Source organism: Oreochromis niloticus, linkage group LG5 (genome assembly GCF_001858045.2).
Source record: "Oreochromis niloticus isolate F11D_XX linkage group LG5, O_niloticus_UMD_NMBU, whole genome shotgun sequence".
NCBI classification, from domain to species: domain Eukaryota; kingdom Metazoa; phylum Chordata; class Actinopteri; order Cichliformes; family Cichlidae; genus Oreochromis; species Oreochromis niloticus.
Window position 1 is genome coordinate 11,658,396 of NC_031970.2, and position 16,678 is coordinate 11,675,073.

Consider the following 16,678-nt stretch of genomic DNA (forward strand, 5'->3'; position numbering starts at 1 on the left):
TGCAACCTCCACACAGATAAACCCTGAGCAGAGGGGTTGTAACCTCCTTGCTGTAAAGAAGCAAGCACTAACCACCACACTACTGTGCCACCTCTTAATCCTTACAATTTTTCATTATTCTCTAACTGTCTCCTTTAGCCACAAAAAAGCAGCAGGCGTTCACCTCATAAGCTGGAATATTATCAACATCACGCTGGTGTTAATGCTCTGAGCCAATCAAAGCTCAATCCTGCTATCTAAATATTGGAAATTAGAGGCTAGAGGCGAAGGACTGTCAAAACCGCTCTGTCATAACTCTGACTCCCGCTACTGGATTGGCATGAACACATTGCCTCTGACCTACAGTCCCTGCCATCAGCACCAGCACCACAGGCACAAATCTACACTCTAAACTGTCGCTTGGAGCCCACAGCTTACACTGGCAGTAACAGTGACACTGCTGCCAACCTCCCCTAAGCCTGAGACAGTCCACTGCCTCTCATTTAGATTACAGAGGCAGTCCAGCAGCCAAAACACACCTTTGATCCAATTGCAGAGACATCAATAGAGCGATGGTTTGAGAAATAGAGAATGCGGGATACGGCTACAGCCAAAATGCCTGCCAAGCTGTTGTGTCCGAGGTCTGGACAGATGGTGCTGAATGTGAATTACGCCTTACCTCTTTTTTCCTCTTCTTAACTTTCGGCAATTTTCCCTCCTTCATCTTTTTGGGCTTCTTCTTTTGTTGTTTGAGGGACTCGTCGTCAGAAAAGAAGCGGTCGAGAGGTGTGAGGGGAACTGTGTTGCGCTCACCTTCGTCATCCTCATCTGAACACGGAGGAAACGAGAATTATTTGCTTAGTACACTTAAACGACAGAGATAATTCAGCTTGCAATAAGACTAAACTGACAAATTCAGCCTGACTCGTACATTTTGCTGCCTCAATAAGTGGTTATTCAATTTTTTGATTTTGTTTTATCAAAGTGTGGATATGATTTTACTCTGAATTAAACACCTTTGGGTTTTAAACTTGGGCAGACAAAACAAGAGATGAAGACGTGAGCCCGGGTTCTGGGAAATCGAAATCGAAATTTCTGACATTTCAGACAAAATGGTTAATCAAAAAGATTAAAAATGAACAATAGATGTTACAAATATTCATTTGCTGCAGGCTCAGTCTACTGTGAAAGCTCACCACGATGAAAAGTCAGTTAGCCTCCTGTGAAAATAACAATGATGAATCAATGTCAGACCAACAGGAGCACTTGGCAAAATCAACCTCATAATCACACATCATTGAGTGTGCATCAACTTTACCCATCAAAACACAAATAAATGGAGTGCATGCCCTGCCGCTAAATGGGAACTCCCTAGAGGACCACTGAGGTATACTGAGCATATCTTCTGCCTTTAATGCTTGCTGGGACTAAAGGGACCTGCTGCTGGTTGTCAGCTGTACCGTCTCAAAGCTGCTGTGTAAACGTGCTGACTGCTGAGCACAGCAGACTTCACTGATGCCACAGTGGGTCACAGAGGAGTAAGTAAGGGAGAGCGACAGTCCCAAACAATACATCTCTGTAAAAAGTCACACAGAGAAAATATTGTACACACATGACGAAACTGTAGTGCCCCAAAAAGGTTTATTTGATCTCATTCTCCCAACTGTCTCGCTGTCTCTTCCAGTCTGTCTATCTGCATGTCTCCCGTCTCTCTGTGTCTCACGCAGACAGACTGGAGGGCATGAAATATGCAGCACATGTATCAGAGTCAATCAGCCAACACTAGCCCTGCAGTCTACCACTCCCCTGGGTAGCTGGAGTGAGAGATTGGGGAGGAGGGATTCCTGTGTAGTAGACACACAAACCTCACCAGCCACTTATCCTCTATTTAGCAAAGCTAGCAGGAGGTATTCCACGCGTACACATACAGTACAGTGATTTCAAAGCCTTAATCAGAGGCAATGTCAAACTCATTGTGCTGCCCTGGCTTCCAGATGAATTGTGTCATCCCTTCTTCAACCCTAACTGGGGGTAACTTGTGCTTTTCTTGGCCAATATTATTATAGGAAAGGTGCTGACAGACATTTACTGCCTTGCTACTCATTCCTTCTTTCTTCTTCTCCCACAGACCTTTGTGTTTTTCTCCACTTTCTATTTTTCTAAATAAAGCCTTGAGTTTATGTATTCAGTAGCTCAAACGGGGAACTCTTTTATGTCTCAGATGCATGGTTAGCCACCTGCCAGGCAACTTATGACGGCAGCACGGCAAGCCTTACATCTCTCTCAAATGCACAGATGATGACATGGCTCAGGTGCAGATCGAGATGGCTTTGGATTACACAAAGCGTACAGTTCATATCTCTGTGCCCTTGGCTCTGCTTATTGTAAAATAAATCAATCCAACTTGACAGTGGTGATGCGGTGTTACTGATGTGGGGTTTAAATGGTTCGGTGATAAGCACCTAATTCACTTTGAGCAGACTGAGCTGAGTTCTTTTTAGCCATGCTGCTGCTGATGCTCAAGGCCTGACAATGTCAGCCTCTTGGTTGTTTAACCTCTATGGTTCAGACTAAAATTTCTCAATAACTAGAAAATGGACTGACGTGAAATTTGATACAGACGTTCAAGGTCCCCAGCGGATGAGCCCTACTTTGATGATATTTTCACTGAGTTCAGTATATGCAGTTTTAAATGAACTATTTCAACAGGTTCAACTGGTTTATTGGAAAATTGAACACATACCACCATGGTGCCATAAGACAGCTACTAATAATGATCCGTTCTTCTGCACTATAATCTAGTCGATTTTTTAATTTGCAGAAAAAATGGCAGTCATACATTATTTTACTGCTGTACCATTGTGCTTTGCGCGCTCATTACTGTAATTAATGATGGCACTAAACTATATATATATGTTCTAAATATAAAATCTGCCAAACATCAGCCTGTAAGCGCTGTAACTGGGGCCATGTTAGCTTGCTGATGTTTCTTTAAAAGACGTGCTGATAACAGATCCTCAGAGAGTCAAATAAAATATTGAACACATGGGTTCTCAGTAATCATTTTTTGTTACACAGGAATGTGTCACAGCAATGCAGCTCCCTGAAACAGCTCTGTGTTTATCACCTGAATTGCCTTAAAATCTGAACCCTGACTAAAGTAAATGGCCTGTGAAGTCCCCGTGGGGAAAGCCATCAGGGGAGAGATATTCTTTCTGCTTGGTGACTGGACCAGGCAGTGCCAGGTGTTGGAAGTAGGGGAGGGTGCTCAGTCATGTGACACACCGAGGTCTGGCAACAGATTGTGTTAGGAAGACGACCAAAGCTCCAGTTGGCAAACAAGCCTTCTGTAAAATGTGGACGGATGGCACAGACACAGTTCTGACCTTCCTGCAAGGGCTTGGCCACCAGACTGACCCATTAGAAGGGAGATTCATGAACGAGTCCCAAGTGAGGAAGATAGAGTTTACTGGAAAGCACATTAGTCATTTCTCTGTTGGCCCCTGTGTGGAAATACCCACTTAATGCTGCCCAGCATTGCTTCCCACAATGCAGGGAAGACGAGGCCAAAGGGTTTCCTTTCTTCATCGATTAGGTACTTATGGCTCGGGCTTTAAATGCCTTCAGACAAAAGCATCCGTAGGCTATTATTAGAAAATGTTATCATCTAAGTGATGGAAGGATAAAGCCCAAATAGCATCATTAAATTGTAGTATATCTATTCTAAGGTCATAGCACATCCCATATAAACAGATAGGAAACAGATAAGAAATGATGTACCACTCATTTGCAAAAACATATTTAAAAGCATGTTTTTTTATGCTTAGGCTACATACACACGCATTAAGAAAAAAAACTGTGTCAACTTTCACAGTGAGGGATCCAAAAATAGCCCCTTTTCCAACTGGGGATAACATTTGTAGGCACACAAAAGCCCATGATAATCTTTCAATTTTATGGAAGAACAAAGCAATTAAAACAGAAAACACAATGGAACAATCTGTGACAGTGTAAGTGCCCAGAGTGAAACAAAGGGACTTAGGACGCTACATGGCACAACAAATAAAGACTGTGATAGGATAGCATTTTGGGGTCTGAAGTCCACACACAATGTGCTCCCACACTGTTGTGTTTTAATTGCACTGAAGTGTCTTCATGGTAGAAAACTCTGACCTGGATTTCTGACCTTGTCTATCACTTTGAAGCCTGCTGATGAGGTCATAAACTGTCTGGAAAGTGCTTCGTATATCAGCAGCATAACAATTGATCCGCAGCATTTTGTTGTGATGAGTGAGTGATATGACAAATTAAAGGAAAGTTATTCCAATAAAACAGTCATATTTTCAGACTAGGAAGAATGACTCCCTTTTGTGAACAATTTCATGATGACAAAACCAATATGGACCACTGTGTCGGAGTTTCACTAGATTTACCCTCAAGTAGGTACATTGTGCGTCATCACAGAGGATCACACTGGTATTTATTATATTACACGAAATTTTTTTGAAGCCAGAAACACATGACTACAAAAATCCCATCAAAGCATATTTAAGCAATTTAAACACATTCTTCATTTTTTAGACTTAATTAATACTGATATATATTCACTCACCTGCCATATTCAGCTGCAGCCTTCTTTTCTTATACATGTTTAACAAACTAATGCGTTACTGAGGACACACATCAGTGCCTGTATTCTGCCTCTAAATATGGATGGCAGTCACAGATGTTGCTCTAACTCCCCCTCTGACTCTCCGTTCTCTTTGTCTGCCTCGTTTTTCACTTGCTTACTGCTAAGATGCACATAAACGCACAGAAAAACTAGCAAGTACAAATTACCCTTGTCAAAAAATATGTATATAAACAAAAGAAATGTGTGTTTAATGCAAAGGATTTCCTCAAATAAGGCAGATATCACAATACTCAGACCTCGTGTTAAACGCAGAGGTAATTTTTGAATATTGTGGCATGAATGACCTTTTTCTGTCTAAGAAATGGTAACCAGTGGTACCCTTGAATTTAGTAATTGTATGCATTCTACCTCATTTTTTGTGACAGCACTTCAAAGCCTCAGATGTTCAAGAGCTTTATAACACACATGCGAAATGAGCAAGGATTGTAATTTGGCAACTCAGTACTGTGACAACTGCTCACAATTAAACCACCGAAGTAGTGTCCCAGTAAATGGCTTTTCGTCACTCTGTAACGAGCAATACCTAATACCAATGCAACAGACACACCAGCAAGATATTTAATAAATAAAACGTCTTGTGCCTTCTTTCACATGTATTCTATATTCCGCATCACTGCATTATTTGAGCAACACTTAAGACGAGGAGGGCCTGCTGCTGGAGAAAACATTGCATTGGATTTTAGAAGCTTCATTTCATGCTGAATCTACACTGACCGGCCAATAAAAAGCAGTCACACACTCACATATTTCATTTGAGCACCTTGAGCTTTGATCATGGCCAGCATTCATCAAGGCATCATTTCAATAAGCTTATGCAATGTCACAACACCTATTTCCACCTAGAGCTGTGTTACTTTCATGCCTTGTATTGGCGATGGGCTTGACAGTCTGCTAAAATCTTCTCTAGCAAATCCCAAAGATTCTTAGAGGGGTTAAAGTCTGTACTCTGCGGTGGCCAGTCCCTGTTGGAAAATGATGTCTCGTGCTCATTGAATCGCTCTTTCAGTTTTAACCCAATGAATCCTGGTACTGTCATCCAGGAAAATGTCTTTGTTATCAGGGAAGAACACAAACCACTGATGGAAAAACCTGGTCATTCAGTATATTGAGGGAGTCAGCTGACCTCATTTTTGGGGGGTGATTTGACTTCACTGAAACTAGCTCTCTGATCCAAAGCAGGGCTCTTACTTTCCGACCTTTCTGACTTTTGTTTTTGGCTTTGGAGTGTATTTTACAACCACAAACATTTTCCACATGGTAATGTGAAAGTGAAGCAGAGGGCAAAGCAGGATCTTTTAAATCTTGCCCTTGACATCAACCATCTGATGTTTGGAGCAAGCTATAAGAACTTTAAAATAAAAGGAACTTCAATGGCTGCACGGGACAATCTTATGTCTGGATTCAGCTCAGCAGGCTGCAACAAGAGGGCACTTCATCACCTGAGCTGCTGCATCACTAGATCAAGAAACCAATCATTAGCAGTTCAGAACTGGGTTTGTGTTACGCAGATGAAGATTCTGATGCCTGCTCCTTGGTGTACATTATGGACCACACAGTTAGCAATTTGAGTAAATGTCACAAGTAAGCACAGCCATGCCTGCCAAAAAAACTAAGACTGGGATTCCCCTGTGCCCTAGGATTGACACCTGCCAGAAAACCTAACAAACTTACCAGCCAAAAGAAAACAAAATGGCCAAAATTTGGCAAGTATCTTCTTGTGCATGGTCATTAATTAGGGAATCTTAAAACCCCCTGTGACTTGATTTGATCTTGACCATTTTTTTAAAAAAAAGGGAGGAAACTGTAAGAGCACTGAAAGCTGGTTCACTGCCAGAGTTGATGACATGTTCATTTTTCAGCCTGGAGAATGTTATTGCACAGGTTCTCTTGTATGAAGTTGCCATGTGAAATGAATTAGCAGCACGCAGAGAATGTGGGTTAGAGTTAATTCCAGTTCGCGCACGACCCAGAGCTGAAGGGCTGCCGGTGACCTAACCGGTGTCATCAGCGCGCAAGGCAAAGGAGCACACTTGATAAGCTCTGTTTACTGTAGCCCACACGTGGCTTTCACACCTCTGCGGCCATGCAGTGGGAGAAAAAAGAATTAAAGTTGAAACAGCTTCCTAATCACGAGCGCTAACGGCAGCGCATCATCCACAAAATGAACACGCACATTGTCACCGGAGCCCCCCTTCTTTTTTTCCACAAAAGAGCACATCCACGAGCTAAAAAGGGACAGAAAATCGCCAATGCACACACTGACACGGAAACGAGCAAAGTACGGGTTTTTTTTAACAGCTCTCTGAACAAAACTTGTGTTTGGACTCAAAGCCATTCACTTGTACACGCATGCAGCCTGTGAAAGAAAAGGCAGCCCACAGAAACCATGCAGCAGCGTTTCCATCGTGCCCCCAAATCAGGATGAATGTGAGGACAGCTGTGGGGGGAGAGATTAAAAAAAAAACCTACAACCCTTTGCCACCTTTAAGACTGTAGGTCGTCCAAAAAAATAATAGCATGACTCTGCTTATTGCACCCCACCCCTCCTCTCCGGTCTCAGGAACGCAGGACAAGCCCTTTTCCCCGCATTCAAGGCGTAGCGGCGCAAAATTATCTGAAGGACACCCCGCCTCTCCCCTTTCCCTCACCTGGTATATCGTCTTCAAAATCCATGTCGTCTTGTCCCTCGTCTTCATTGCTCAGCGACCCCGGCATCTTTATCTCATAGCCCCCAAACCCCTTTTAGGCTGGGAATACTGAAAGTTAACCCTCCAGACGCCGCAGCACAGTCTCTTTCTTCACCCAAAAAGAATAGTATTCGTCGCTGTGAAAAATGTAAGATTTTTTTTTTATTTCTGTGCAACGAACATGGGGCTTTCTCTCCAAGAGTAAAATAAAAAAAATAATTTTTTAAAAAATATATATATTTTCCAATGATCTCTATCCAGGTCTTCCAGTCTGAAAAATAAGAAAGACAAAAATGGAACACACATGCCCAGATTGTGACGTCTGGTCTGTTGCCATGACGATGCATCCCATAATTTCACCCACAACTAGTTAGTCATACTCTCCTAGTTACCACTTCAACTAGTAGCGTGCAAAAAAATGCACATCGTGCGCCGTGTGCTGCTAATAGACGGATGCACTCCCCGCGCCTGTCCATTTCCTTTTGGAAGTCCGGAGAATTGAGACAGAAACTTCTCCCACTTTCTCGCACAGCTGCTGCTCTATTCACTCACAAGCTCCACTTCAAAGTGTGTCTGCAGGTGGAAACACAGCACTGCTTTCTATTTTGAAGCCAAACCGTTTGTGTATACGGACGCTTTGGTTGATTTAGACGTCAATTAAGGCATAAAACCCCCAACTAACAACCACCTGACTCGATTTCATCTTGCAAGCGTCCACACTGTCCTGACAAAACACACACAAGTGCAGGCTGATGACTGCAAGCTGTGAGGAGTCCTGACTGCCAGTGGTCTAACTGTTGTCAAGGTTACCACAGCTGTATCACAGGATGCCCCACAGAGAGCTGAGCAGAGGAAGTATCAGCTTCAGCGTCACTTTATCTTTTATCAAAATATACAAATGAAAGGCTGAGAGTCCCAGCTCATCCCACATGCTGCAGGACTTTAGGGGGGGATGGGGGGCAATCACACAATGCAAATAAACCTTTTTATAACCAGATGACAAAAAAAAAAAACACCATCCCACATCAGAATAAAGAACCAGAAAACATTCCTAAATCTAAAAATTACAGATTTATATGCAATTAAAGTTGTCATCATGCATCTAAATATCGAGGATTATTTTTGAAAAACGCTAAATGAAATCAGAGTGTACAGTCACATGTTCATATCTCTGTTTTTATCGTCTGTGTGGGATCCAGATAACATAATCAAACCAAATGTTTCCAAATAAAACACAAGACCATCAAGGGTTTTCTCTCGAAGTATTTTATTAAGAGTGGCGTAAGGTTTAATCTTCGTCCTCTTCCTCCTCATCCTGGTTGATCTGGAAGTAGCGCAGCTCATAGCTCTCCTTGGTGTTAGCTACCACCCGCAGCCAGTCCCTGAGGTTGTTCTTTTTCAGATACTTCTTGGTAAGATACTTCAAGTACCTGAAAATGGAAGCAGAGAGCAGAAAGAGTGTGAGTCAATCTGCCCTTAAATTTCACAATTTATGTACCGAAAAGCAGCAAAATCCTGCTGTTTTTCTAGATTTATATTAAGGTGTAGAAATCGTTAAACACGACGTACAACAGTTAAAACTCTCAGTAGCCCAGATGCACAAAAAACAGCTCTGTGTGGTTTTTGCCATAAACGTGACCAGCAGAAAAGTGGGGATCACAAAATGAATTTGCTTTAGCATCAGCTCTAACCTAGGAGATCTCCACTGGTTATATCAAATGCTTCATTTAAGACTGAGAGTGCCACAGTCCCCCTCTGGTGGTGGTGTTTAAAATTTACTGAACAATTACAGTATGAAGTGGACATAAAGGTTGTTAGGGAAAGTTCCAGAAATGCACACAGGCCCACATAACCCAACATTTAAAACATGTGGATTAGCTGGGCATATGTATGTTTTGCAACTTTGCTACAGCCAATTTTAAAAAGGAGTTCAAGTACTTTAATGATCAGATGTATAATACATATACCATTATTATATCTAGGTTATTATATAGTTAATACTGTTTATTGTCCAAATAGAACATTAGAATCATTATTAAGTGGTGGCTACAGCCTAATAAATATATATAACGAGATAACAAGATAACCATTTTGGCTGTGCCACTCTAATCAGTTACATTAAGCACTACACTTCACAATAACATCTGTGTTTCGAAGGTGCTTGAGGCAACTGTTGTTGTAATTTGGCGCTATATAAATAAATCTGAATCGAAATTCAAATAGATCTCACTTTTAGATATTAGTTTTGGTTTTTTAAAATATTCACAAAACTTCAGACAAATCCACAATTAATACAATAATTCTGAAACTCATTGTGTTTAGACTGTTTCATGTGTTCACAGAAGAACCTTTAAGCAGCAGGCATGTTTCTTCAGAACTGACTGCCAGAGGACGAGACCTCCACAGTAGGCACATGTCACCAGAATCGATACTTATGGTACCTTTCAATACCAACATTCTAAATACACGGTATTTGTATTTTCTTAGTACTGTAGGTACTGTAGACACAGAATGTACACATTATGGTCAAAAAATAAATATTCTACTTTGCTTTCTGTACCTGACACACAACGACACCTTAGTGTGTACTGACCTTACAAAATTTATGCTACAACCTACCTCTTTTTTTGTTAAATCAACCAACAGGAATGCAACACGAAATTAGGCACTGATCAATGACAATTTCACACACAAAAGAAAAAGGTGGCAGTAAAATTTGTGAAAAAGGTAATGAATTCAAGCATAGAAGAAAATACTGTGCAGTTGGGGCAGCATGAGTACACATTAAGATGACACACCATAGGAAGAGACCATAGTTGTGTGTCATAGCCTACAATTCAGTCAGTTTTTATTGTTATGTCTACACACATCAAACTTGATGTTATGCCCATATTAGGATGCAGCAGGACCTTGTTGCACGATGTGGCAAGCAATGATGAACTTATCTGATCCCTAAAAATCTTTTGTTTTTTAAGCATTTTTATGAGATTTCTTGGCTTCTCACATAAGGTAGATACTCTCTAGTGGTGTATCTGTCCAGAGTATTTATTGCCACACTTGTGTGAAACCAGCTCATGTAATACTGGATAAATGTACTTGCGCTGCAACTGGAAAAAACATCAGATCACAAGCTCTCAAATAAGTGGGAAACCACAAAGACAGCATGATCAGTCAGAAGACACATTCAGGCTGAGTATCAGTAAAATTTTGCAACCACTGTGTAAGTGACAACCAAACACAGCCATATTTGTTTGGAGTCTTCTCATGTTTGCTCATTAAGTCTATTACAATATTACTGTGGCTGAAATGTCAAATGCGTTTCATTTCCCTCAAAATTATATTCAACAGGATTCTGCATACTTCTCTATTCCACACAAACAACAGAGATTTTCTTTAAACTTAACATTTGTCTTTTTAGGCCTTGTAGCAAGCACTGTGCAAAGCATTTACTGAGGGTTGCTGGTATAATGGCAAATGACTATGACCAGTCAAATAATACAATATGACATAGTTGCACTGTTTTTCTTTTATTTACCTCTTTGAGAAGGGAACTTCAGAGTTCACAGCAATTTTACTCTTGCTCCTCTCAATGGACACCACACCACCACCAAGATTTCCAGCTTTGCCGTTCACCTTGATGCGCTCCTGCAGGAACTGCTCCTGCATGTGCAGAGGACACAGCAAGTCACACACAGCAAGCACCAGAAATGAAGGCCTCTTTATGAACGTACAGATCAGTTTCTTATGAACATATGACTGACATCCGTCTTTTTTTCCCTCTCTCTTTTCTTTTAATATCAACTGACTGGAACCTTAATACAGGGCTTTGATTGATGCCCCTTATTTGACAGTAGTGTCTGACACAGAGCATTTGTGTCTGACAGCTGCTGCACTGATTACCAGACAAGATGTCATTTCTGTCAGAGGTGATCTACTCACGAAGTTGGCAGCATCCATGATGCCATCCTCAACAGGGTGGGTGCAGTCCAGGGTGAACTTCAGGATCTGCTTCTTCTTCTTCCCACCCGGCTTCTTAACCACCTGCCTCTTCTAACACAAATGGAGAAAGTTGCTTAAACTCGGAAAAACCCCAAAGCGAAGCGTAAGGAAGCAGCAATAGTGTTCAGATATCTTTATTAGCGGTTAGTCACAGCGTGTTCAATGTGTTCCAGACATTTTATACTAGCATTTTAAGTAAATATCGTAAAAGAATGTTGCAAAAACCACGAACAACTGTTTACATGCACCCTGTTAACCCTCACGTCGATCGCTGCTAGCTTACGCTAACAGTTAGCAAAACGTGGTTTGAGACGAAACGTTAAAAAAGGCAAACAAAATCGCGCGTGAACACTCGTTTCTTCTATATTACTGTGCACACGTATATACACGTCTATAAATGGAAAGACAAGCTAAAATAAGTGGCCTGTGTGCACTTTTATTTGGTCGTGTTACTACTCACAATCGGAGCCATGGCTGACAAATTCAGCGAAAAGGGAAGGAGCAAAGGCTGCACGGGAAATATAAGAGCCGGCCGCAAAATCGATCGCATCGACTTTTCTAGACTCGATTATGTCGCACTACATAGAAAAAAGAAGGTACGAGAAATTGTTTATGCCACTTGCACTAAATGTTAACTTTGTTCAGACGCGAACAAAGTTGTTCAGACGCGAACAAAGACGCGAATCAGTAGTTTGTCAGCTGGAGTGGAACCAGACATAGAGAGATTATTGCACTTACAACTATAAAATTCCTGGATCAGCAGAAACGTGGCTAAAATGTTTAATATAAAGTATAACTTGTAGATTTAATGGGGGTTTTAAAACCTTGATGTTGGGCCAAGTAAAAAATAATAATACTATATTTATTTTTAAAAATGTTTTAATTTTGATATTTTTTTTTAAAATAGCTGCCCAGAAAAGTGCATTTCAAGATGGCTGCGAGACGCTACCCTAGCACTTAGCTACACAGCTTCCTGTTAGGTGCGTAGTTAAGTATTATAGGTTTTAAAAGGGAAAGATACATTTTTTTAGAAAAGTTGAATAACATCAAACACATATGTAATAACCTAACTAGCATAATGAATTATAAAAGAAAATAATAAAAGATATTCTACCATTATTATTATTATATTATAAATAGTAATAGTAATGTAATAGTGTTATGCAGGTTATCAATATACCTTCAAAGGTGGTAGAAGACATTACAATTATTGTGATTACATATTACAATTTTTTCTGTGTTTTTGTCATTATACTCTGTCATATGCTGCATAAAATTTATATAAAAGACAGACTGACATGCGTATGTGTGTGTGTGTGTACATACATTACATTTTGAACCAATAAAATAAGTTATTTATAGGATATATTTCACTGCAAAAGAAAACAAATAAAAATAATAACAATAATAATATTTTGGCAACAAAAAAGTTTAAAAGACTGTATTCAAGGTACAGTGCAATAAACTAACAGTATTACCAAAAAAATAAACTACCGATAGAACTGAGAATTTGTATTTAAGTTTGAAGGCAACCACAAACTTCAAGATTCATTTGATTTGGCTGCCAAATCAAAGAGCAGAGCCAAACTCAGTTAAGATAACAGTATTTGGATGATGACATGCTTCTAGGTATCAAAATAGATAAATTTGTCACACAGAATGTGGTCCACTTGAGGAAAAAATTAATTTTGTTAGATGGCATTACAATATATTACAGTTTTTCCTGTAGTTCACTGTCATTAGGGAAGGATAATGAAATTATAGCTATACTCCCTCAGATGCTGTGTAAAATTAAAAGCACAGATAAACAGACTGATGTATATGTGTATACATACACATACCTACATATGCAAACATTATTTAAAAACATATATATATATAACATATATAACAGTTTTGGAGGATGTAAACAATACGATTAGCGCTAATGTGCAATATTCTCATGTCTAAACAGTTATTTTTAGACTATATACAGTGGGTAAAGTAAGTATTGAACATGCAACACATATTTCTAAAGGTGCTATTGGCATGAAATTCTTGCCAGATGTCAGTAACAACCCATCCAATCCACACCTGCAAAAAAAATCAAAACATACATGTCTATAAATTAAGTCATGTGTAATAATGAGAAATGACACAGGGAAAAGTACTGAACATGCTTACTGAAATGTATTTAATACCTACTATCTGTATGGAGAAACTAGTCTCAAGCATTGCTCGGGTCTGTTTTTGGCCCATTCTTCCAATACATACATACATATATATATATGTATATATATATGTATATACATACATATATATATATATATATATGTATGTATATATATATGTATATACATACATATATATATATGTATATATATATGTATATACATACATATATATATATATGTATATGTATATATATATATATATATATATATATATATATATACAGGGAGTGCAGAATTATTAGGCAAATGAGTATTTTGTCCACATCATCCTCTTCATGCATGTTGTCTTACTCCAAGCTGTATAGGCTCGAAAGCCTACTACCAATTAAGCATATTAGGTGATGTGCATCTCTGAAATGAGAAGGGGTGTGGTCTAATGACATCAACACCCTATATCAGGTGTGCATAGTTATTAGGCAACTTCCTTTCCTTTGGCAAAATGGGTCAAAAGAAGGACTTGACAGGCTCAGAAAAGTCAAAAATAGTGAGATATCTTGCAGAGGGATGCAGCAGTCTTAAAATTGCAAAGCTTCTGAAGCGTGATCATCGAACAATCAAGCGTTTCATTCAAAATAGTCAACAGGGTCGCAAGAAGCGTGTGGAAAAACCAAGGCGCAAAATAACTGCCCATGAACTGAGAAAAGTCAAGCGTGCAGCTGCCAAGATGCCACTTGCCACCAGTTTGGCCATATTTCAGAGCTGCAACATCACTGGAGTGCCCAAAAGCACAAGGTGTGCAATACTCAGAGACATGGCCAAGGTAAGAAAGGCTGAAAGACGACCACCACTGAACAAGACACACAAGCTGAAACGTCAAGACTGGGCCAAGAAATATCTCAAGACTGATTTTTCTAAGGTTTTATGGACTGATGAAATGAGAGTGAGTCTTGATGGGCCAGATGGATGGGCCCGTGGCTGGATTGGTAAAGGGCAGAGAGCTCCAGTCCGACTCAGACGCCAGCAAGGTGGAGGTGGAGTACTGGTTTGGGCTGGTATCATCAAAGATGAGCTTGTGGGGCCTTTTCGGGTTGAGGATGGAGTCAAGCTCAACTCCCAGTCCTACTGCCAGTTTCTGGAAGACACCTTCTTCAAGCAGTGGTACAGGAAGAAGTCTGCATCCTTCAAGAAAAACATGATTTTCATGCAGGACAATGCTCCATCACACGCGTCCAAGTACTCCACAGCGTGGCTGGCAAGAAAGGGTATAAAAGAAGAAAAACTAATGACATGGCCTCCTTGTTCACCTGATCTGAACCCCATTGAGAACCTGTGGTCCATCATCAAATGTGAGATTTACAAGGAGGGAAAACAGTACACCTCTCTGAACAGTGTCTGGGAGGCTGTGGTTGCTGCTGCACGCAATGTTGATGGTGAACAGATCAAAACACTGACAGAATCCATGGATGGCAGGCTTTTGAGTGTCCTTGCAAAGAAAGGTGGCTATATTGGTCGCTGATTTGTTTTTGTTTTGTTTTTGAATGTCAGAAATGTATAATTGTGAATGTGGAAATGTTATATTGGTTTCACTGGTAAAAATAAATAATTGAAATGGGTATATATTTGTTTTTTGTTAAGTTGCCTAATAATTATGCACAGTAATAGTCACCTGCACACACAGATATCCCCCTAAAATAGCTAAAACTAAAAACAAACTAAAAACTACTTCCAAAAACATTCAGCTTTGATATTAATGAGTTTTTTGGGTTCATTGAGAACATGGTTGTTGTTCAATAATAAAATTATTCCTCAAAAATACAACTTGCCTAATAATTCTGCACTCCCTGTATATGTGTGTATATATATATATATATATATATATATATATATATATGTATATATATACATATATATGTATATATGTAAACATGTGGCCTTGGAATAATTCACTTTACTTGAGTCTACAGATTACATGTGAACGAGTAGGTTGTATAAATATATGTACATATTCCAGATGAACATGTGGGATTGAGCAGGAGGACATTAGAAATAGGACAACTGTTGTTACAGTCTGTGTGGGATGGCAATATTAAATTTCCCTTTTGCACTTTGGCAACACGTGGGGTTGGCATGAGGTGTGTGTGTGCTGTCAGCTGCCTGGCAGACAGAGCCCATCGCCCTACTATTGAAGAGTTTCTGCATTGCTGTCATTCCTGCTGTGGGTAGCTGATAGCACCACTAAAAGGTAAGACAGAGCCACTCTGTGCTTTCCACAGACCGGCCTGCTACATTTACAGTAAGTTTAGTTTGATAGTGGATATAATGTTAGTGATGACATCCTATTTTTATGTTATATATTTATGATCTGTGGATTGTGCATAGTCACCGAATTTACAGGCTGGTATTACTTGTCTGACAAGGTAAGCGATAAATGTTGTCCTTGTTTAATTATTCATGATCAAAGTGTTTCATTATCACACTTGGGCTGGTCTTTGGGGTGTAATTCAGTATCACAGCACAATCGAAAGCTTTTTAGAGTAATGTGATTTTGTAGTTTTAAAAAAAAGGCTGTTCCAAGAACAAACTAAAGGACTGTTGTTATTCATGTACTCTGTTCCCAGATGGCAGGAGGAATCTTCAACAACTTGGGCAGTCTGTGTAAAGTGGATTGTGCTAATGTTCATCCCTTGGTGTGTCACCTGTGCCATGAGCAGTACCATTCCCCATGTTTATTGGACTGCTACCACATCTTTTGTGGCCGCTGCTTGAGAGGTCGGACTATTGACAATCGCCTCAGCTGCCCCCTCTGTGGGTAAGAGAGGGCACTTTGAAGTTCATCATGGTCAAATTAGACTATGAAAGTATAAGTCAAACATGGTGTTTTAGTATGTGCTTAGGAGACCTGAGCCTCCACATCACACCAAAGTGAATGACTTGTGGTTTTGGTGGCTTAAAGACACTCTCATTTTGAATTACAACCTTACACAATTTACAGCAACATTACTTATAATTTGTATTAGAAGGTTGAGTAAAACTGTCAAAATATGATAAAGCTGGATTCTTATAATAAAATATAACTTTACTTCTTGAAAACACCTCAAGGATTTTGGGCAGCGCTGCTCAACAGGATTGGTTCCATGTAAATTAAAAAATAGATTGTTTGGGTTTGT

At 39.8% G+C, this 16,678-nt stretch overlaps 3 protein-coding genes across 4 annotated transcripts in view; 1 reads left to right on the top strand and 2 right to left on the bottom strand.

Annotated features, from left to right (window-relative positions):
• chd5 (chromodomain helicase DNA binding protein 5) overlaps nucleotides 1–8,042 on the bottom strand; it is a 37,631-nt gene extending 29,589 nt beyond the window's left edge. The window contains exons 1-2 of one of the 2 annotated variants that reach the window (XM_013272859.3): nucleotides 7,321–8,040; nucleotides 659–807 (exon numbers count right to left, since the gene is read on the bottom strand). In XM_013272859.3, the coding sequence (XP_013128313.1) occupies nucleotides 659–807; nucleotides 7,321–7,387 (216 nt within the window). In that variant the 5' untranslated portion in view covers nucleotides 7,388–8,040. Of the gene's footprint in view, nucleotides 1–658; nucleotides 808–7,320 lie in introns of both variants that reach the window. The other variant, XM_019359104.2, reaches the window with a different exon arrangement.
• Nucleotides 8,043–8,604: 562 nt separating this feature from the next.
• Nucleotides 8,605–11,869, bottom strand: rpl22 (ribosomal protein L22). The gene is made up of 4 exons (XM_025907145.1): nucleotides 11,819–11,869; nucleotides 11,299–11,406; nucleotides 10,895–11,019; nucleotides 8,605–8,789 (listed from the first exon to the last, which is right to left on the bottom strand). The coding sequence occupies exons 1-4, from the start codon at nucleotides 11,828–11,830 to the stop codon at nucleotides 8,648–8,650; spliced, it is 387 nt and encodes a 128-aa protein (XP_025762930.1). The 5' UTR covers nucleotides 11,831–11,869; the 3' UTR covers nucleotides 8,605–8,647.
• Nucleotides 11,820–16,678, top strand: part of rnf207a (ring finger protein 207a) — a 31,602-nt gene continuing 26,743 nt past the window's right edge. Inside the window, exons 1-2 of the mRNA XM_025907144.1 lie at nucleotides 11,820–11,954; nucleotides 16,130–16,320. Coding sequence (XP_025762929.1) covers nucleotides 11,829–11,954; nucleotides 16,130–16,320 — 317 coding nt within the window. The 5' untranslated portion in view covers nucleotides 11,820–11,828. The remainder of the gene's footprint in view (nucleotides 11,955–16,129; nucleotides 16,321–16,678) is intronic.